Genomic DNA, 22,500 nt, shown 5'->3' on the forward strand with positions numbered 1-22,500 from the left:
AGCACTTTGGTGCGGCTCAGCCGTCTGTAAATGTGCTATAGAATTTCTTGAATTTCCCCTTGGGGATCAATAAAGTATCTATCTATCTATCTATAGAAATAAAATTGGACTTGACTTGACCTTAGCAGGGGAAGAGGTGACCAGTCTACAGTAACATAAGATGCACTCTGTTTATTTACTATTATTGTTTGTTTTTGTTTACGTAGAGCACATTGGATTACCCCTGTGTATGAAATGCGCTATAAATAAACTTGCCTTGCCTAAGAGAGGTACAGTAGGCTATCTGCCTGGGGTTGAATGTACACTCATGATGCAGTTTAATCCACCACTTAGTGAGGAGTTGTCTTAGTAATGGAGGTGTGTAGCTGAATATCACTACTAATGTTCTGCATATCGGCTTACGCATTCTGTGCTCGATTGGTTTTGCCTGAATGTTGACCCATCTGCTGGCCCAGTACAACACCATTAAATATTAAGACCATGCATGCTGCTTCATGATCAGATAACCCCTGTGTATGTTTATTATGACATTAGCAGGATGTGTGTATGTGTGTGTGTGTGTGTGTGTGTGTGTGTGTGTGTGTGTGTGTGTGTGTGTGTGTGTGAACTAAATGGACTAAATAGAACTGAACATAACTCAGTAGAGTTGATTTGCATTGGATAGAGTTGAGTAAAGTTGAAAAGAGTGTCATTCCGTTAAAAAGAGTTGAAATGAAAAGAGCTGAATAGAGTTGAGTAGAATTGAGTGGGGTTGAGTGGGATTAAGCGAGGTTGAATAGAATTCAGTAGAGGTGAAATGAGCTTCATACAGTTAAATGGAGTTAATTAGAGTATAATAGAGTTGAGTGGAGTGGAGTGGAGTGAGAGACCTGTTCGTTCATGATGGCGGAGAGTTCCCCGAGCATGTCTTTATAGTGCGCCCTCATCTCCTCCTGATACTCCAGCTGGTCTTCCTTTATCAGACGCTCATTCACATCCAGGGCCTGGCCACACGCATCCGCAAACTGCCTGCAGGGGCATACGCATATACAAACATGTCACACACACACATACACACACACACACACACACAAACACATACACATACATACATACACACAGTCAGGAAAAAACATCCTCCAAAGACTATAATTAATCCAGGCATAGGGCCATGTTTTGACTAAATAATTACAGTGTTCACTTTCACACATTGCTCTCTCACTGAGACCCCAAAATAACCGCTGTTCCTGAAGCAAAATCATACGACTCAAAAGAAATGGGCCATTTCCGATTTACCACAGGGGCACGGCACACACACCAGGGGATACCCAGAAGACCTCACACTTTGGTTGAGAAATCATTTGATTCTTCACAGAAGCACTGAGACTGGGTGGCGTATCACTTACAGGCAGTAACACGCATGTGGCTGACTTTTATTTGGGAAATAATAAATGGGGGAAATGTTTCCTTTCCAACACTGGAGCATCCCTATAAAGCATCGAGGAGCGTAAAAATAGTTTTAGAAGACTGGTCTCCTTTTTTTTTGAATGTACGTGCCACTATCTCATCTTGTGTAGCCAGCTCCATTGATTATAATGGAAGCTAATTGTTGTAGCATCTGCTCCGCAAACGGAACGCTTCAGTTACGTCCCTGGTGTAGCCTGCCTGTACGAGGACTGTCTCAACGGTTGAGTTATGCTCACTTGTTCTTCCCACTACCAACCACACAGCTGAATCAGTTAATAAACATGGAGAGTGGGATACTAGAAATGAGTTCAGTCTTTAACAGTGAAATACTGAAAGAGACAAAAGTCCTTGCTACAGTATGACCCTCCGGTCCTCTTGATGGCGATAAAGAGTTCTGGCGCCCTCTAGTGGCAGCTGTTGTGTTGCGCCGACTCTCAGTTTACTTATGTATGCAAACTGTGGTGCCCCTATAAGACTGTTGCCCAGTTGACCTTGTGATGCATCTATGCGGTGGCTGTCATGCCACCTTTGAGCAGATGTGTTTTCCTAAATACTTAATAAATACGCTTACATCTACCCTATGCAAACCGTCACCCCACCATCACAGTCCTGCTTTATGCCTCTGTCTGGCGGTGTAGGTGTGAGTGTGTACCTGAAGATCTCCTTCAACAGTTTGACCTGGTTGTCCGGGTACTTCTTGGCGTTCTTCTCCTCCAGAAAGGCTCGGGCGTACGCCATCGGCCCAGCATTCACCTTTGGACGGAGTTAGGCAGAAAAAAAACTTTAGTCTGTAGTCTGTAAACACAATACACTTATTCAATTCACATTGTCAGAAGGCAGGGACAAGGGCAGGTATTTTTTTTTTAATTTATGTCTTGCGATCAGTACATGACGTTACAAAAAGGGGTTTTCAATGTCATGAGAATTCCCATTGACTACTCCTAATTGTCAATGTATAACTGCCCAAGCAGGAAAAGTCTGAAAAAGCGCGGTATATCTGCAGCCACAGGGCTCGAAACAGGCTGGCTAACTAACAGAAAACAATACACACATGAAAATTCTGCAAGACACTACCTTATGACCTGAATTGACCCTACAATTCCACAGTAAACACACCGAATGGATTACAAGATAGAACAGTAATGCCTTTGCTTTGCAATACAATGGAATGAAATTGAATGGATATTTCCAATGCTGTTGTCCTAAATCTAGCATGTGCAAGACAAGAGTGTGCATACTTTCTCACTAGTGTACACATCTACTGTCTCACTGAAGACAAACAGAGATATACAGACTCATTGTCTGTATCTTTATTCCATTTTTTAACCCCATGTGACCTTGTTTGACCCATGAAGAAGTGTAAGCACTAGTAGTGTCCATCTGTCTTCATGCATGAGGTCACACACACGTCACACACTTGTCACTTCAGCTAAACTCATCAGACTTATCTTCCCCTATGTGCTGGATATACTGACATAAGGTCATCAGAGGGTCACCAGGGTCTGTCTGGGGGTCAGTCGAGGGTCATGGGGTGTTATGCAGCTCTGGGTCTTAACTGTGCCACCCCTGAACCTAATCTCTTCACACACACACAAACACACAAAAACACACACACACACACACACAGACACATACACACACTTGCACGCATACACACACACACACACAAACACAGACACACACACACACACACACACACACACACACACACACACACACAGGATTACCACACAAGGGCTGTTGCCTTAAAAGCCAGTTTCGGTCTCTGCTGGCCCACCACTGACTGCTGCAACTGAGACACCTATGATCTCATGCTGCCAAGATACTCATAAACATAGCCTTTGGGAGAACCAACATATCATTTGACCATTGTATTCTGGGAGAAAGGTTAGAAATAACAATCAGTTTCATCCAAACTGCAACCCACCCAAAGCCTTACCCTAGACTTCAGCTCTCCTGCTGATTTTTAGATTCCAACACCAACATTCAGATTCCAAATTCCAAATTCCAGTCAAGTTCAAACTCATATAAACAAGGAGCTCAGTGTGTTGTCCATGATCACTCTCTAGTTGTGTGTCCTGTGTGTGTGTGTGTGTGTGTGTGTGTGTGTGTGTGTGTGTGTGTGTGTGTGTGTACCTTGACGCTAACGCTGCCCTGCAGTTTGAGCTGCAGCCGGATCATATCCACCTCGTCCATGCCGCAGAGCTGGTTAAGCTCGGACACCTTGCGGGACATCTCGTCGATGGCCACCTCGATGGGGTTCATCTCCGTGCTCTGCTGCTCCACCACCTGGATGCGCTTCTTCAGGTAGGGGAACGACGAGCTCGCTACGGGGAGACACAGAGGAAAAGGAGAGGTCAGAGAAACAGGGTCTGAGATGACCGATTGACTGTAAAAGAGGCCATGAGAATGTAAGCATCACTCACTATGCCATAAGCTCACTCACAATACCATAAACGTAACCATAAACTATGGAGAAATGCATTTGCACCTATTCAATTAGCTGACGTTTTGTTCAAAGTGCCTTACACTTCATTGCTGATATACATTGAGTGGTTTTGCACAGGTAAACATGACCTTCTCCATCAGTATTTGCCTAGTCCATCACTCTAATTACTTTATTTAAAATTATCTGTAAACATGTTTACTACATCCTAAATCAAGGTGGAATCATCTCCTAGACGGATGATGCAAATGTGGAGTCATAACAGTCCGAGTCGGGCTGATAAGTAAGGATGCGGTTGTCATGGCGACGTCTCACTGGTGAGGATGGTGCGTCTCTTGCACTGTTCCTCCACGTCGCCGTGCTTCTTCCCCGACAGCGTGAACGGCGTCTCGAATACGAAGCGACTGATGTTGTGATGCCGCTCGAAGTCCGTCCGCTTCTCCTGCTGCTCCTTCTCGTCGAAGTAGGGCACCACGTACGTCACCTGGATGTAGGCGTACCTGGGGTCCAGGTCTCTGGGGTTCACCTGAAGACAGAAGAAGTTGAAATGAACATTTGTCTTTGTGAAATCAACCACTTAAAGTGATGATTGAAGCCTTGAAAAAGTTAGCATGTTATTATGGAACAATATTATACAATGATGGTGCAATACTATAGCAACTGCTGGTAGACTTTTGCAAGCAGACCAGTATTAAAATAGCAAAGCATTCCTTCTTCACACAACATTTTAAAGTTATACAGTATGAAAACGTCTAATTTTGAGATAAATACATTGTGGGAATAGGTGAATGAATCTCATTCCTGTTACATTTTTACACATGCACTATAGTTATGTACAGTACATTGGGACCATGGCCATGAATTAGGCTTCCATTAGCTTGCTGTGTATTTTGGTGGGAGAAGGTGGGAGACAGAGATAAAGGTGTGAGGAGGTCAGGTGAGAGATGAGGAGAGGAGAAAAGAGAGACAGAGATAAAGGTGTGAGGAGGTCAGGTGAGAGATGAGGAAAGGAGGAGAGGAGGAAAGAGAGACAGAGGTCAGAGGTCAGGGGTCAGGGGAAAGAGGATTGGTGAAAGTCTCTGACCTTGTTGGAGTCCTGGATCATCTTGACGTTGTCGGCTCCAAACTTGTCAGAGTAGAGCTTGAGGAGCCTCTGGGAGATCTCGGACAGACCCGTCAGCTTGGGCTCTTTGTAGATGAACTCTTTGCTCTCCTCCTCCTCGAAGAAACCCTGAGGGAGACAGGAGCACAGCAAGGTCACGGTCATGCCACACATGGGTGCTCACTGACCTCTAGTGGTGGGCAAGGGATGTGCAAGAAATCTGGGTATGAATGTGTTGTAAAAATATGATAAATTGTCTATTTTTGTGTTGGTATGTGTGTGTGTGTATGTGAGTGTCTGAGAGAGAGAGAGAGAGAGAGAGAGAGAGAGAGAGAGAGAGAGAGAAAAAGAGAGAGAGAGAGAGATTGAGAGAAAGAGAGAGAAAGCTAGAAAGAGAGAGAGAGAGAGAGAGAGAGAGAGAGAGAGGGGAGAAGGTGGGAGAGGGAGAGGGAGAATGTGGATACAGTATGTGAGCATGTATGTGTGAAAAGCACAGCAACCACTCTTGACACTATTAAAGAAAGTTAAGACAGTGGTCAGATTGTTAGCGCACAATCCTGCCTTAAGAAGGAGTAGTCCATTACAATAGTTATTCTATTAATAATAATAATGACATAGGGGTGCTTCTGCAAGTCAGACAAAGAGGTGGTTGGCATGGTGACACCCATAGCAACACTCCGTACCACCCAATGAGTATCATTCAGCTTCAAGGGAACATGAAAGCTTCTTTATACCAGCTTCTTTAACACCAGTCATTTACAGAGTACTATGAAATACAGAATAATCTAACTATGATACAACATAGTACATAGTATACAATATAAAAAATACAAGTCTGCACTTTTCATTATCTAGATATTAGCCTAGAATTCAATACATAATCGAAACTGCAACACACTATGAAACAATTGAGTAATCTGGTCATGTATTGTGCATTACATGATCTAACTTTATTCAAATAAAGTAGAGTTAAATGTAGTATATAACCCATTATATACCTACATCTAACTGTAGTGTTTAGGCCATTGGGATAAAGGAGGGTCTACTTCAGACTGAATTCTACTGGAGGAGCAACTTCAAACAGGTGGCAGAGTCTCAGGCAGAGGAATATGGACAGTGCTGTGTGTTGTTAAGCCCCCAATGGTGCTACTCTAGGACTGCCCAGTAGACATAGACCTACTAAGGCCTACGGTCACTACCACTGGACGACTATAGCCTCCCAACCAGTGTGCAGCGCAGACACTAGTGAATAGGCATGGGGGGGTGTGGGGGGTGTCTTTTAGGGGAGACCAGGAGGCACATGGGACATATCACACAGCGGTGCGTGTGTATGACTATGTGGGGATATGGGAGAGAGCAAGGGTGAGAGATTAGAGCTAGCTGCGAGAGAGAGAGAGAGAGAGAGAGAGAGAGAGAGGTTAGACGCAGAGCCAGCCGGCCAGATGGACTGCAAGGGGCAGAGGGCAGAGCGAAGAGAGAGAGAAAAAGGAAAAAAAATCAATTAAAAAAAACTTACCGCGGCCTTGACATTAAGATAACCATGAGAAGAGGACAAGAGCAGACGTAAGGGGAGTAAGAATTGAAGACTTTCAGAGATGAGCAGAATAGCTACATAGAAACACACACACACACACACACACACACACACACACAGTCCTAACAGTAGAAGAGCCACACACACACACACAAACACACAGTCCTAACAGCAGAAGAGACACACACACACACACACACACACACACACACACACACACACACACACACACCTTATAGAAAGAGAGCTGGCAGACAGATATGAGCACTGTGTGTAAGATGAAGGCCATACTGTATTGCCCAAGTGCCCATAAGTGTAGATATACTTTCAGCATTTCATATGTTCCCCTCTTTACACAGACGCTTCCACAGACAAGGAGAGGACTTTGTCTGCGTCCTTCAAAGCCCTTCAGCGGAGGAGTCGCAGGTGTGAGCCAAGGAACACACACACACACACACACACACACACACACACTTCCTCACTCACATACACACACCCGCACCCATGCAAACACTCTCTCTCTCTCCTCTCTCTCTCTCTCTCTCACACACACACACACACACACAGAAGCACACACACACACATACACACACCCAAGCAAACACACACTCCCCTCACATACACATCCACTTCCTCTTTCACACACACACACACACACACACACACACACACACACACACACACACACACAGAGAGTCCTAACAGCCGTTAGAGGAGTGTCCTGGTGTTTGCTCACCTGGCCATAGAAAGCCACGCGGTAGTAACGGCCAAACAGGCGCTTTTCCGAGTTCACCACCTCCGTCACCTTCAGGTACGACCGGTGGATGTCATAGTAAAGCTCAGACAGGCGCTGTGGGACACACACACACACACACACACAACACAGGCGAAACAGAGTTCAACAAAACCATTAGAATCAGACACAGACACATCAAATGAAGACACAGAAGAGAACACTACTCTTACATACTGATATACGTATACTGTATATTTACACAATGGCCAATACTTTGCATGGTAAAGTAACACACATCACACTGATTTATGGTGTTCCAATTAAATCACTAAAACAGAATGGCCACAGGGGGCAGTGTAACACCAGAGTTGGCTGCTGCGTGAGTATCAACTAATTTGACAGCAGTAACAGAAGACTCTTCCCTCAATATGAATAATTATCAATGATAGAGACATTTTGGGGTTTGTGCGCCATTACAAACTTTACACTATGATGTGCACTATACAAACACACAAAAGTGAAGCTATGGGAGACCATTGCTATGGTCACAGACATGATAAAGATCAATTTCAAATTTAAATTTAAATTCAAAGGATTGTTTAGAACGTCGTTTTTCCACGTCAATCAAACAGACTGAGGATTTCTATACAAAGGAGACTAAAGACGAGATGCTCTAAGTCACCTTGAAGTCCCTCCGCTTCTCAAAGACGGCGATGACAGGCTTGTTGATGTCGGCAATCAGCTCGTAGCGCTCTGACTTCCACAGGTAGTCCACACACAGCTCCAGCTGTTCCACCAATGTGTCCTTCAGGCACAAACAAACAAACAAAAATAAAAATAAAAACACAGCGATGTCTTTGGTACACAACTCCATCTGAAGTCTACACTGAGGTATCTACCAAAGCCATGCATGTTAGCATGTCAAGTAAACAATTCTCTATTCTATTAAACTAAAAATAATATACGTTATATATAATATGTAATTTTATTTTATATATATATTATATATAATTTGTAATTTTATAATATGTAATTTACAGAATAGTATATGTACTGTAACAAATTATATATTTTAAAGTAAATACTATCTATCACATTGATCAGTGGGCCAACACACCTGGACCCAATGTGGGGTAAATCTGACCTACATGTCCCTACATGGCTCGATCTGGCCCTACTCTGGCCCGGATGCGGCCCAGACGTGGTGGGTGCTGTACCTCGGTGTATGGCGTGTCCTGAGTGCCGGCGTCTTCCTTCATGGCCCCCTCTTCCTTCACGTTGGGGGAGATGCTCATGAACGCTGCCCAGCCCATACAGAAGGAGGCTGCACAGCCAAACAGGAAGTGAGGTCATGACATACAGGAAGTGATGTCATAATATGCACTCACAGCCATCTGATGGATTCATTTATTTATTCATTCACTCACGTATTCATTCATTCATTCAACCATCCTTCCATGCATTCATTAATTCATTTCCCACCTCAACAATTCATGTATCCATAGCATCACTGCCATGTCTGTGTGACATCAGGACTGTATCACAGGACTGACATATCGGAACAAAGTTGTGACTGGCATGCAGTCTTTGTTTGAGAGTTTGAATTCCCATTGGCCAGACATGTGGAGCCATTATCAAAACCAACCAATCAGATCGTATTGCCCATGCAGTATCACAATCACCACCAGCTAGAGTGTGTGATTCTGTCATCACTATGACAACAGTCCCACATGAGTGTGATAGGGGAATCAAACGCCAGTGCTCTGACAGAACACACCACACCACCTGTGAACTCATGCTCAGGGTCTGACTGTGCGTGTGTGTGTGTGTGTGTGTGTGTGTGTGTGTGTGTGTGTGCACTGTGAATCATTCAGAGAGGAACAGAGAGAAAAGGGTGCTGAACCAGTGAAAACCAGTAATGATAACATCAAGGCATAAATAATAGGAAGAAACTTCACTCCAAAAAAATCACTCCAAAAATGCACTCAAAATGTCCAAGCCACCTGAAAGGACGTCCCTGCACAGACCTAAATGTTTGGTCTACAAACAAGAAATACGAGATGCATTTAAGTGTATCTGAACAACACACACACACACACACACCACCACCACCCATGATAAAAAAATTGAACTATCAAAATATTTCACACAAAAGACTTTTCCTTCACACCACTACTAAGCACTGCAAGGACAACACACTGTAAGAATCAAAAGAGGGGGAACTAAACTATAAACTACTTGTTTCTAGAACTTTCTTTACACATTTCTACTAAGACTAGTTTAGTCACTGCCCACACGTTGGTTGAAGATCTATTTTTTGGGGTGCGTAGACGAGGGAGGCGGCGGAGGGGACACTCACTTTCTCCTTCTCGGGGGGTTAGTAAAGGGCTACAGTTAATTGCATTGGCTTCCTCGGGGACAACACTGGACATCCGGGCCTTTTCAGGTTTCCAATAGCCTGCGTTGCAAAGGAGGGTCAACAGGTTTACACTTCAACAGCTCGACAGGGAATCGCCTTGGCGCTAGCACAGGCATGCACACGGAAGCGAATGCTTTGTACTGCACGGACATGGAGGCGCATGCTTGCTTGCTACGGCATGGACACGCAAGCACATGCGCATGCTTGGCACACGGTACGGACACGATCATGCAGCGTTCGTCAGGCTCACACATGCAGACGTGACAGCAGAGGATTCTGGGTACAGATCTAGCTCCGGACTAGGGTCAGATCAGCGTCAAATTAGGTCCATGTCAGAGCCAGACCTCTTCCAGACTTCTAGACGCTATGACCTAATAAAGGCTAGCTACTGAAACATGCAAACATGCAGAACAAAATATACTCATAAACAAATAAGAAATGCATTAACACTTGCACCTACGCTTACTCTATGTAGTACTTCAAATGCTATGCTTGCTTTAAAATCCCACCTGGTCTAACAAATAATGAGCATGAGGCTCTGAGATGCCCTGAGGATGTTGGGCTATTCTAATGACCACAGTGTCTCAGTGGCGTTTAGCGTGCATGTTAATAGAGCCGAGCCTGAAACTGTGTTAGGAAGCCTGGGCAGCAGAGAAACACACAGCTGGAGATTAGCCATGGGCAGAGAGCCTGGGCAAACACAGGCCTGTGTGTGTGTGTGTGTGTGTGTGTGTGTGTGTGTGTGTGTTTGCGTGTGAGTAGGTGTGTGAGTGTGTGTGTGTGTGACTGTGTGTGAGAGTGTGTGTGTATGTCTGTGTGTGACTGTGTGTGTGTGTAGGCGTGGTGTGTGTGTGTGTGTGTGTGTGTGAGAGAGAGAGAGAGAGAGTAGGTGTGTGAGTGTGTGTATGTGTGTGTGTATTTGGTGTGTGACTGTGTGTGTAGGTGTGTAGGTATGTGTGTGTGTGTGTGTGTGTGTGTGTGTGTGTGTGTGTGTGTACACGCTTAAAGCCTGTTATTGAGCAGACAGCAGCTCAGCAGTAACACAGGCCTGCCACCACAAACCCGTCATCAGCAGAGATGTGTTCAGCCCCTACAGTTCACAAGCACTGGTTACAGAAGCACTGTGGTGAGAGACTACACCAGCAAGCACGCGCGCACATACACATACACACACACACACATACCTACACACACAGTCTCACACACACACACACATACACACGGATCACACACATACAGATGGCAGACACACACAAACACTCACACATAGAGGTGGCACACATTCACACACAAACAAACACATATTTAATGACAAACATACACACGCATACACACAGCCCTGTGATGTACACACAAATATAAACGCACAAACACATCAAGCTAAAGACAGACAGACAGACACACACCCACACCCACACAAAAGCACAAAAGACTGTGGAGGAACAGCCATGCAGGGCCACCGGGTGTAGCTCACCTCTCCTCTTCAGGGATTCAGCAATCAGTGCCGAGATATGGATATAACACATGGCAGCCTAGAGAAAGAGAGAGAGGAGAGAGAGAGAGAGAGAGAGAAAGAGAGAGAGAGAGAGACAGGAGAGGAAACCTCAAACATATGTAATATACACTGTTGTCATTTTATAGCATAAGTGGTTCCCCAGAAGCTGGAAGATCCTTCAGATCATGTGACTAGAGACCCATTTAGGCTGCTCCTGACCACTATAACCATGAAACCGGACACCTCATTCCTGCCGTAGACAGTGTGTTCCAGTCCAGGCAGTATGACCCTTGTGGGTTGCCGTACCTCTGACAGATCTCAGCTATCCTACACACCCAACCTTTAAATGTCTCTCCTCTCTCCAGTCTACAGCATGTGGTATGACCCTTGTGGGTTGCCGTACCTCGGAGAGGTCTCCGTTGCGCACATGGATCTTGGCCATGCTCTCGAGCCAGGTGCGGCGCAGCTCAGGTGTGCTGGCGTAGGAGTTGGCCAGGCTGTACTGCAGGTCCACCAGCATCTCGGGGTCCTTCTCGTGCTCCTTCATCTGAGACGTGGCCATCAGCACCGTACGGATCCGCTTGGTCAGGTCCTTCACCTCCGCGGGGAACGACGTGTTCTGCAGAGAGGAGAGAAGAGAGGAGAGAGAGAATTAGAAAAGGGGAGAAGATGAGAGGAAGAGGAGAGAGGAGGGGTGGAATGGAGGAGAGGATGGGTAGAATGGAGAGGAGAGGAAGAGGGGAAAGGATGGGTGGAATGGAGAGAAGAGGAGAGGAGAGGAGAGGAGAGGAGAGGAAGGGGAGAGAGAAGAGGAGAGGAGAAAAAAGGAGAGGATGGGTAGAATGGAGATGAGCAGGGCAGAATGGGTAGAGGAATGGAGGAGGCAGGGGAGGAGAAGAGGGTAGAGGGAGGATGAGAGAAGAGGAGAGGAAAGGAGGATGAGAAGAGAAGAGGAGAGAAAGGAGGAGGGAGATGAGGAGAGGAAAGGAGGAGAAGAGGAGGAGGAAAGGAGAGGAGGGGAAGAGGGATGAGAGGAGAAGAGGAGGCATGAGGAAAGGGAAGAGGGGAGAGGAGGAGAAGAGGGAGGAAAAGGAGGAGAGGAGGAGGATGAGAAGGAGGAGGAGGAGAAAAAGGAGGAGGAGGAGGGAGGAGAAGAGGAGAGGAGGAGAAGAGGAGAGGAAAAGGAGGAGAGGAGGAGAAGAGGAGGAGAGGAGGAGAAGAGGAGAGGAAAGGAGGAGTGGAGAGGATGAGAAGAGGAGAGGAAAGGAGGAGAGGAGAGGAGGAGAAGAGGAGGAGGGAAGGAGAGGAGGAGGAGGAGAGGAGGAGAAGAGGAGAGGAAAGGAGGAGTGGAGAGGAGGAGAAGAGGAGAGAGAGGAGGAGAAGAGGAGAGGAAAGGAGGAGTGGAGAGGAGGAGAAGAGGAGAGGAAAGGAGGAGTGGAGAGGAGGAGAAGAGGAGAGGAAAGGAGGAGTGGAGAGGAGGAAGAAAGAAGAGAGAATAAAGGTGAAGAGGCGGAAAAGGCAAGAGGATTCATACTTCTTTTCAACACTCAACATAAGCCATGCAGACGCATAGCTATGACTAACTGACTCAACCACATGCAGCAGTACTTAAAGATCTCTCAGTGAAGAAGTTCTGGATATTATGAGGAAGAGAAGACACAGAACATAAAGAAAAACTAAAGTAAAGATGAGTGAAAGCAGAGTGTATGTGGTTCACCTTGAGGGGGACGTCCCCGTTGGAGAAGTTGTTGATGATGGCCAGAGACTGCTGGAAGCGCGAGCCTCCGATGCCCCCGTCTGCAATCAGCTGACTGACCGCTTTGATCACCTGAGGGACACACGGACAGGAAGACAGATACACATGAAATCTAAATCTGAAATGCCCTACGAGTACTGTTTTTTTTTATTAACTGTTGCATGAAAGGCTATGGATCACAAAATATTAACGATACATTTCACCAGAATTCATTCCTGCAAACACTCACAGTGAACTAAAAGCAAACAAACAAACACACACACACACACACACACACACACACACACACACACACACACACACACACACACAAGTGCAAACACACACACACACATATCCTGATACGCACCTGCAGGTGTGAGCGCACGATGGACTTGCCCTTGGTGAAGTCAAAGTTCTTGCGCATGAAGAAGTAGAGCAGGGCGGAGGCCTCGGTCTGGGAGCTGCAGGAGCGGTGATTGCAGCACTTCAGGATCTCATAGCACAGGCAGCCACACATGTCCGCTTTTCCCTGGAAGAATGCCGACGGGAACTACACACACACACAGGGAGAAACAGAGAGGGGGGAGAGATGGAGGAGAGAGAGAGAGAGAGAGACCAGAAAGAAGTAGAAATAAGAGAATGAGAAAAAATAAGAGAATGAGTAGAGAAATTAATGAGAAAAGGGATGACATTAGAACACGAGCTACTACACTATACAGCACAATAAATGAATTAAAAAATACAGTACAGTGTATAGAAAATGCAGAAACGCTACAGGATTGAGGTACGTTGGGGGATAAATTAATTTCGAATTATCTCTTAAAGGTGCTATAAGTGATGTAACACAGTTTCTAAGCTAAAACATTTTTGTCACATACAGCTAACCTCACCTCAACATTCGCTAGCTGCCTGTGCCCCGAATACACTGTAAAAAAACGCGGTCTCCATGGTCAGCCTAGGCTCCAAAAACAGCCACTAACCAACATGGGCCAACCTTGCCCATAAAAACATAACAAACTGTTCCAGCAAATCACCGGCGAGATGTGTGTTTGGAAGAGTTTCAATTGCACAGGAGGGAGGGGGAGGGAGTAGCGAGCTAGCTCTCTGTTTTGTTTGAACGTCAACAGAAGGTACGTTACCCTGCATCGCTTATAGCACCTTTAATAATCTCTCTATGTGTTTATCGTGAGCCATCTGGCACTGCAGTGCAGCAGAGCCCTCATATAAACCAGGTGATGTTCAGCGCACAAAGGCGTTTAGAGCGGTGCTGACGTCGCCCACCTTCTGGATGAAGAGACGCAGCGCGGCGAAGACGTGTCTGAGCGTGGTGGTGGACTGGTTGATCTGGAAGAAGAGCAGGTAGGTGTCGAACACCTTCTTCATCAGTGAGTTCTGGCCCTCCTCATGCTGAAGCTGCTTCTGTTGGACCAGGGGTGGAAAAAAAAATATGTATGTGCACCCACAAACACACACACACACACACACACACACACACACACACACACACACACACACACACACACACAGTTCTGCCCTGGTCTGACACAGTTAAGTAAGTATGTTCTCTGGATCAGTTCCAGTCAACTGTCGTACATATAGTATCCACCAGGGGGAAGCAAAGCACTATCCTGCTGTTAGGAAATCTCTACTCTGCTTTGTGCTGTAAAATGATACTAACACACTCAACCCATGCTCAAGACCACACAGAAAGAAGAGGAAGAAGAAGAAGAAGAAGAAGAGGAAGAGGAAGAAAAGTCCACATTTACCTCAACAAATCAGCTGAATGTAAAGGTTTATGACATGATGTAAGTCAATTCAGACTTACTGAGGGTAAGTGGAAGATGGCCAACTCACCTTGTGATGTTGAACAAACAGACCCAGCACGTCCAGAACAGTCAGGGCCACCTCAGTGGAGAGGTTTGCCTCAATGTCCATGGGGGTCAGGACATCACCCTCAGGGATATCTAACACACAAACACACACACACACACACACACACACACACACACACACACACACACACACACACACACACACACACACACACATAAAATAAATCCAGTAGAGCATTAGAATATTGCTTGAAACATAAAGACAACTGGCTCATTAACTCAGATGGCTGATATGGGGAAAAAAACAATTTGCAAACAATAACACAAACAATAGTTTTAACGAGGAAGCGTGGGCCACAGAAATATCACTAATGATCTATGTGCATGTAAACTGAGGGTTCTCTGAGCTGTCTTTACCTGACTCCATCATCTGCAGGAGTTTGGGGTTGGTGAGGGCGTTCTTTCCCCTGATGATGGGCATAGTCTGGGAGCGGGCATGCCTGTGCCCATCCTGCCCAGACTGCATCCTGGGTAACAGAACATCCATGGGCAACGTGATTAAACAATTCATGGTACAGAAGGAAAACAAAAATTAGCAACGCCTCTGTCAAGCTGCTTCTCTGGTTCACCTTCCTTTAATTAAACTGCATGTTTTATTTTCCAGTTCAAGTTCAAGTTCAGACCACTTCGAGCCAACATTAGCTGGAGGTTAAATCTATACAGGTTAACCTTATTAAAGCAGGGTCTGACATATAGCACAGTGCATGTAGTGGTATCACAAAGACACAAAGTCAGAGTACACAAACAGGAAATAAGGGAGGGGGGCATGCTGGGATACAAAATGGCCACCAAACAGTCACATGACACACTTGCACTGGATGTATGTAGACTGTGGGGACAGGAGGCTCTACCACCACCAACAAGAACTACACAATGATGAGCTGTTGGGGGGGTGGGGGGCTCACAAATACGAATGAGTGTATAGTGTGTGTGTGTGTGTGTGTGTGTGTGTATAGTGTGTGTGTGTGTGTGTACAGTACTGTGGCCATTTGTAGTTGAATCTAGGGAGCATGGCGCACGCATACATTGTATGTGAGGTCATTTGCACTAAAAGGTCATTTTTGGTCGTTTGCACCAAAATCTAGAGACAGATTGTTCTTTGATTAGGTGTTTTAAAACCTGTGGATGTTGTGGATATTAACACCATAATCTAGGAGATATTTCAAGACCAACCCCACCCTTACACCCTTTACAGCAATTAATTTCAGATATAAACAGGAGAGCTGTTCAATTCCTTGTGCTGTGGGTATATATAATTTTCCCACAGTGACCAATCAACAATCTATTTAGCATTACAGTTGGCTGCTGGCAGTCGTAAACGCGCCACATGTTGTACCCAAGATTCGTAATGGCCCTTCTTCACGGTACCGCATGCGCTGCCAGTAGCCTAAACCATCTATTCTTGATGTATCAACTGACTTTAATGGATCACTTTCAGACCCAAGCCTGAGACAGCCATCTTGCTAACAATATCTGAGACAGCCATCCAGCTAACGTTACCTGAGACGGCCATCTTGCTAACAATATCTGAGACGGCCATCTTGCTAACAATATCTGAGACGGCCATCTTGCTAACAGTATCTGAGACGGCCATCTTGCTAACAATATCTGAGACGGCCATCTTGCTAACGTTACCTGAGACGGCCATCTTGCTAAAGTTACCTGAGACGGCCATCTTGCTAACGTTACCTGACACAGCCATCCAGCTTATGCTACCTGAGATGGCCATCCAGGTGAGTTCATGTTTCGCTCAGACTCAAATTAAAATAACCAGCTCTCCGTTTCAGTAGCACTAGTTATAGCCCTCTAAGAGATAATAAACAGGGCAACTTTTAGAGCAATGCTGCCTCGCAAATGACTGACAGATGTTATTTGGACACTTTTCTGCTGACATTGGACATCACATTTTCATCTGGAGAATTGGAAACAGCAAGTAACTTGTCACGATTATCCTAATAGAACATCTGGAACCGGTCATTTGATTGCCCAGCAATATTGCTTAAAGTCGCCCGATGTATCATCACTCTTACAGGGAAGCTACACCAGGCACGTAACTGAAGCATTGCGTTCGCGACGCGTAAAATCCATTTTAGAAGAATGGTCTTCATGTATTTTCTTCGAATGTACGCACTGCTATCACGTCTGGTGTAGCTACTTCCATTGATTATAGCGGAAGCTAATTGTTGCAGGAGACGCAATGCGAGCGGAAACTTCAGTTACGTGCCTGGTGTAGCTTAGCCCTTACAATGTGATGTCTGACTACTAGAGCATAAGGCTTATGACTGATAGAATCTAGCCTACAGCAATCCAGCTTCTAAACTTATCACACCCCCTGGTTAAGGAGTGAGCCAATGGCAGTCAGTGGGCGGGCATTTACCATTGTGGGAGGAGTCCTGAGGACTGGTGGGAGGTGCTAGAGCCCTTCAGGGTGCCATTGTTCTGGGTGGCCTGAGCCAGCTTTACAGCTGCCGCTAGCTTCCTGTTCAACAACGAGCCAATCACAGCAGGGGTTATTCTAGGCGTTACCTCCACTGTCATCATCACCATCATCGTCCTCAGCACACGCATCATGTACAAACATCGGGAGACAGGCTTCAAGTGAACTGGAAGGCTAGGGTCAGCAGTGTCAGTGATTGAGTTGTCTTAACGTTCAGATCCTGAAAAGTTAGTTCCATTAGAAGGTATACCAACTGGCTGAAAGGGTAGATAGATAGATGGATAGATAGATAGATAGATTTATTGATCCCCAGGGGAAATTCAAGAGTAAGTGATGTGATGTTTATTAGCAGATCTTTTTGGCTGCATATTGATGCCTCAGGAAAGAAATTTCAGGCTCCGGGTTTAGAAGGAGCTATAGGCCCCAATAACACCAGATATGGGCTAGAGCTCTTTCAGTTATCTAATCTCTGTGGAGCAGATTTAGGGACAGTTTCCCATACACAGATTAAGCATAGATCAAAAGCTCTTTTTGAGAAGAAACCATCATTGCCATCCTCTTTCAGTTTAGGACTAGGCTTAATCATTGTATGGGAATCCAACCCTTAACACAAGATTAGTTATTTAGAATGTTTTGTGACTGACTAACACTGTAGGTATTAGGCCTGTCAGGATAACTATTTTTGCTGAACAATATTTTGTCCTAAATATTGTTATAAATAGTATTATTGTCATTTTACACCATTTTATGCTAACTGCACAATAATGCAAGTACAAGGTCTCTCTCCACCTACAGTGGCTGATAACTAAACTGAACTAAAGTAAGTCGCTATGTATTTTAGCAAGTTTTCAACCACTGGCTCTGGTCAAGAGAAAACATATAAACTGCGCTCATTATTCTTATTGCTAATTATATTTTCAGCAAAAATTATGTTATCAACAATAATTTAATAACATCATTATCGTGACAGGCCTTTTAGGTAAAATCTCTATCGTTGCCATCAAGGCAAGTAGTCTTTTCCGAATATGCATAAAAAGCTGACATGTTAGGGAGTGTTAGCAGAGAGTGTTTGCTAGCTGACATAATATTGGCAACAGGAAGCTATATGAGACAGCCAATTATCCTGATTAAATGCAGATGCTTTGTCTTTTGGGTTGGGTCAGTCTAAATGGTGTTGTGACTGAGGTCGGTGAGTGAGTGTTTGTCGTGTTCAGGCTAAGGATGAGGGACGGTGAGAAAGGGAGACAAATGTTATGGTTCACAATGACAACTTCAATGAAGCAGAGAGAAATACAGTCAGGGATGCACAACTTTACACACATCAAAATACACACACAAATAGACAGATAAACGTTCACACACACACAAACGTACACATGCACACACACACACATGTATGCACCCACCCACCCACACACACACACACACACACACACACACACACACACACACACACACACACACACACACACACACACACACACACACACACACACACACACATGCACGCACACACACACACTCACACACACACACACACAAACACAAACACACTCTGATGCAGGAGGGCTGGTTAACATCACTGGAACTGTCACAGTTCTCTCACGCCAAACGGGAGCATTGTTTTTAAAAGGGTCAATGCCACACATTAGGGAGTACAGCCATTAGGACGTCAATACGGGGAGTGAGCACTGGTCAGGCTGACACAAAAAACAGAGGCTACAAAGTCCACACTGGACTGGGACAAAGTTCACACCGGACTGGGACAAACACAACGGCACAATGCATAGATGCTAAATCGGCACCAAATCGGCACCAAAGCGTGCAGACTCCTGACAGCACAGATCTGGCACTGACAGTCAGCTGCAGTCTTTGACCTAGTCATTACAATCCGCGACTGTGAGCCAAGCTAAATGGATCAACATCAACAGTGTCCTTTCCCCTTCTGGGCAGCTGAAACTGTAGGCCGATAACAGAACTCTCAGGAGAGGATTTGACCAAAACCTGGCCCTGATGCGGCCCTAATTTGGCCCTGATCTGGCCTTGATGTGGCCCATATCTCCTGCAGTGTCTATGAGCACTACACTGAGGGCTGACAGCTGAAGGTGAGAGGAGAGCGAGCGGGAGGCTGTGCTGCTGGAGTCTAGTTAAGAGGCTTCACACAGTAGAGGATCTGGCCCTGATGTGGCCCTGATGCGGCCCTTATCTAGTCCATGAGAGCGCTGGTTTGAGAGCAAGTGAGAGGCTGTGCTGCTGGAGTCTAGTTAAGAGGCTTCACACAGAAGAGGATGTGGCCCTGATGTGGCCCTGATGCGGCCCTTAACTGGTCCATGAGAGTGCTGGTTTGAGAGCGAGCGGGAGGCTGTGCTGCTGGAGTCTAGTTAAATGGCTTCACACAGGAGAGGGATGCTGAGCGCAAGTCATCAAAACACACCCACCCAGCCAGACACCCAGCCACCCGCCCGCACGTACGCACAAGGTTCACTCCAGGATCAAAGCACCACACTTTCATACCGCCCAGAGCAGAGAGAGGGAGGGAGGGAGAGAGAGAGAGAGAGAGAGAGAGAGAGAGAGAGAGAGAGGGAAAGAGAGATGGAGAGAGAGAGTGGGGGCGAGGAGGAGAGGAGGGTATGCAAATCCTGCCTGGGTTTGTATTAGGGCTGCATGTTCAGCAGAGGGCCCTACTTGTCTGGGGAGAGAGCCTGACACCCGCTTACACTATGCAATCCCTATGATCACATGCACTCTCTCTACACACACACACACACACACACACACACACACTAATCCAGGTCTTCTTACCATGCACACAGAGTAGGGATAATTTAATTAGCAACAAGGAATTAAAGATATCTAGCAGAAAGCAGACACACACACACACACACACACACACACACACACACACACACACACAGACACAGACACACACACAGACACACTACAGGCTTATTACTAGCTTTTCCACGCAGACATGTGTCCCAAAACCCCATTCTGCAGACAGTGTGTGTGTGTGTGTGTGTGTGTGTGTGTGTATATGTGTGTGAGAGAGAGAGAGAGAGTGTGAGTGTGAGTGTGTGTGTGTGTGACTCAGACTTGGTGATTCAGCTTGTCTGTTCTCTTCAGACAAAGAGAAGAGCCTGAAGACGATCCTCCACAAAGCAGACACCAGACGACACAGAGCCTCACACACACACACACAAACACACACACACACACACACACACACACACACACACACACACACACACACACACACACACACAGAGGGAGAGAGAGATAAAAACGCGGCCCCATATAAAAACATGCCAAAAGGAGCAAGGAGCAACAGCAACACCCATCTTCAGTCTGTTCCGCTCTCCTTTTAACCATCCATCTGTTTCTCTCTCTCTCTCTCTCTCCTCTCTCTCTCCATCTCTCTCCTCTCATCTCCTTACAGGCACACCAATCTCTAGATAATTCCTTTCCCGCAACCTCTTTTTTTAATTAAAAAAACAGAGAAATGTAGCTTTTTTCAGTTCTGCTATCTTAGTTGGTTTTCCGTCTGGTGGGTGTGGATATGTCTCTGTGTGCTCTTGCCTGTGCACTTCATCAGGGCATGAGTGTGAGAGCATTTAGGAGCATGCACATCAACACTCTCTGCTGTGGATATGCTAAACATACCCGCGTTAACCTGACTGTCATTACTAATCAGCTAACACATCCAGTTATTACACATTTACAGCAGTGTGTGTCATCACTCAACATAACTCACGACACACACACACACACACACACACACACACACACAACACACACACACAAAAGCAGGCACACACACACACACAACACACGCTTGCACACACACACACACACACACACACACACACACACACACACACACCAGGCACACACACACATGCACACATGACATGACATGCACACATATAAACACATACAAACACAAACGCAGGTTAAGGCTGACGTTGTGTGTGACATGTGGCTTTGCCCAAGAACCTGAAATGCTGGAGGCACAGTCTGCATGTGGACAGAGAGGGTGAGAGGTTACACACACACAATACAGTACACCTAATGAACACACACACACACACACACACACACACACACACACACACACACACACACACACACACACACACACACACACGCACACACACACACACACACATGCAGACACACACAGCACACACACACACACACCACACGTACACACACACACACATGCACACATGACATGACATGCACACATATAAACACATACAAACACAAACGCAGTAAGTTAAGGCTGAGGTTTCGGTTGTGTGTGACTTGCCTGGCTATGTGGCGCTTGCCCAAGAACCTGAAATGCTGGAGGCACAGTCTGCATGTGGACAGAGGGGGTGAGAGGTTACACACACACAATACAGTGCATCTAATGAACACACACACAGAAACACGCATACTTTACACTTACACACATACACACACACACACACACACACACACAAACACACACACACACACACACATACACACACACACACACACACACACATGCAGACACACACAGACACAGACACAGACACACACACACACACTTACACACGCACACACACACACACGCTCACTCACTCGAGAATGTTGAAGAAGTCAGAGATCTCCTGGTGAACTGCCCGATGCCAGTAAGACACCATCACATCTGCAACACAAACAACATGAGGGTGCTTATAGTAGCAGGCAGCCATCATCTGCATCTGGATCCTGAGGCTCATTATCCCCTTATGGGTTATTAGTGGACTCTATGTGGTCCTGGTGACCCACCTTCTGAGATGGTCTTCATGATGTGGAGGAAACACATGAGCAGACTGCGGGTCTCTGCCTGGTCCAGCTTGTCGAAGCGCGAGCCGAAGCCAATCAGAGACTGGGGCCGAGCGAACTGGTCAGAACGCAAAAATGCACAAACTAGGCATTACCAATCAAACGCATATCACAAACTCAATCAGGGACTGGGGCCAGGCGAACTGGTCAGAACGCAAAAATGCACAAACTAGGCATTACCAATCAAACGCATATCACAAACTCAATCAGGGACTGGGGCCAGGCGAACTGGTCAGACCACAACAATGCACAAACTAGGCATCACTAATCAAACACATATCACAAACTCTGACGAGCGAACTGGTCAGACCACAACAATGCACAAACTAGGCATCACTAATCAAACACATATCACAAACTCATCACAAATGAAAGATTATGCACTTTCAGATGACGCAGCA

At 45.9% G+C, this 22,500-nt stretch overlaps 1 protein-coding gene across 9 annotated transcripts in view; it reads right to left on the bottom strand.

Moving 5' to 3' along the window:
* dock10 (dedicator of cytokinesis 10) overlaps positions 1-22,500 on the bottom strand; it is a 139,963-nt gene that overhangs the window by 2,534 nt on the left and 114,929 nt on the right. For 4 of the 9 annotated variants that reach the window (XM_048265304.1, XM_048265305.1, XM_048265302.1 and 1 more), the window contains exons 36-56: positions 22,043-22,157; positions 21,854-21,920; positions 21,555-21,602; positions 17,186-17,287; positions 15,166-15,275; positions 14,771-14,880; positions 14,198-14,335; positions 13,284-13,466; positions 12,896-13,006; positions 11,582-11,797; positions 11,158-11,215; positions 9,624-9,722; positions 8,482-8,588; positions 7,947-8,069; positions 7,265-7,378; positions 6,511-6,516; positions 4,977-5,123; positions 4,208-4,418; positions 3,583-3,773; positions 2,099-2,199; positions 870-1,008 (exon numbers count right to left, since the gene is read on the bottom strand). In XM_048265304.1, the coding sequence (XP_048121261.1) occupies positions 870-1,008; positions 2,099-2,199; positions 3,583-3,773; positions 4,208-4,418; positions 4,977-5,123; positions 6,511-6,516; positions 7,265-7,378; positions 7,947-8,069; positions 8,482-8,588; positions 9,624-9,722; positions 11,158-11,215; positions 11,582-11,797; positions 12,896-13,006; positions 13,284-13,466; positions 14,198-14,335; positions 14,771-14,880; positions 15,166-15,275; positions 17,186-17,287; positions 21,555-21,602; positions 21,854-21,920; positions 22,043-22,157 (2,496 nt within the window). The remainder of the gene's footprint in view (positions 1-869; positions 1,009-2,098; positions 2,200-3,582; positions 3,774-4,207; positions 4,419-4,976; positions 5,124-6,510; positions 6,517-7,264; positions 7,379-7,946; positions 8,070-8,481; positions 8,589-9,623; positions 9,723-11,157; positions 11,216-11,581; positions 11,798-12,895; positions 13,007-13,283; positions 13,467-14,197; positions 14,336-14,770; positions 14,881-15,165; positions 15,276-17,185; positions 17,288-21,554; positions 21,603-21,853; positions 21,921-22,042; positions 22,158-22,500) is intronic. The other 5 variants (XM_048265306.1, XM_048265303.1, XM_048265309.1 and 2 more) reach the window with 4 other exon arrangements.

This window comes from Alosa alosa, chromosome 15 (genome assembly GCF_017589495.1).
Source record: "Alosa alosa isolate M-15738 ecotype Scorff River chromosome 15, AALO_Geno_1.1, whole genome shotgun sequence".
Taxonomy (NCBI): Eukaryota; Metazoa; Chordata; class Actinopteri; order Clupeiformes; family Clupeidae; genus Alosa; species Alosa alosa.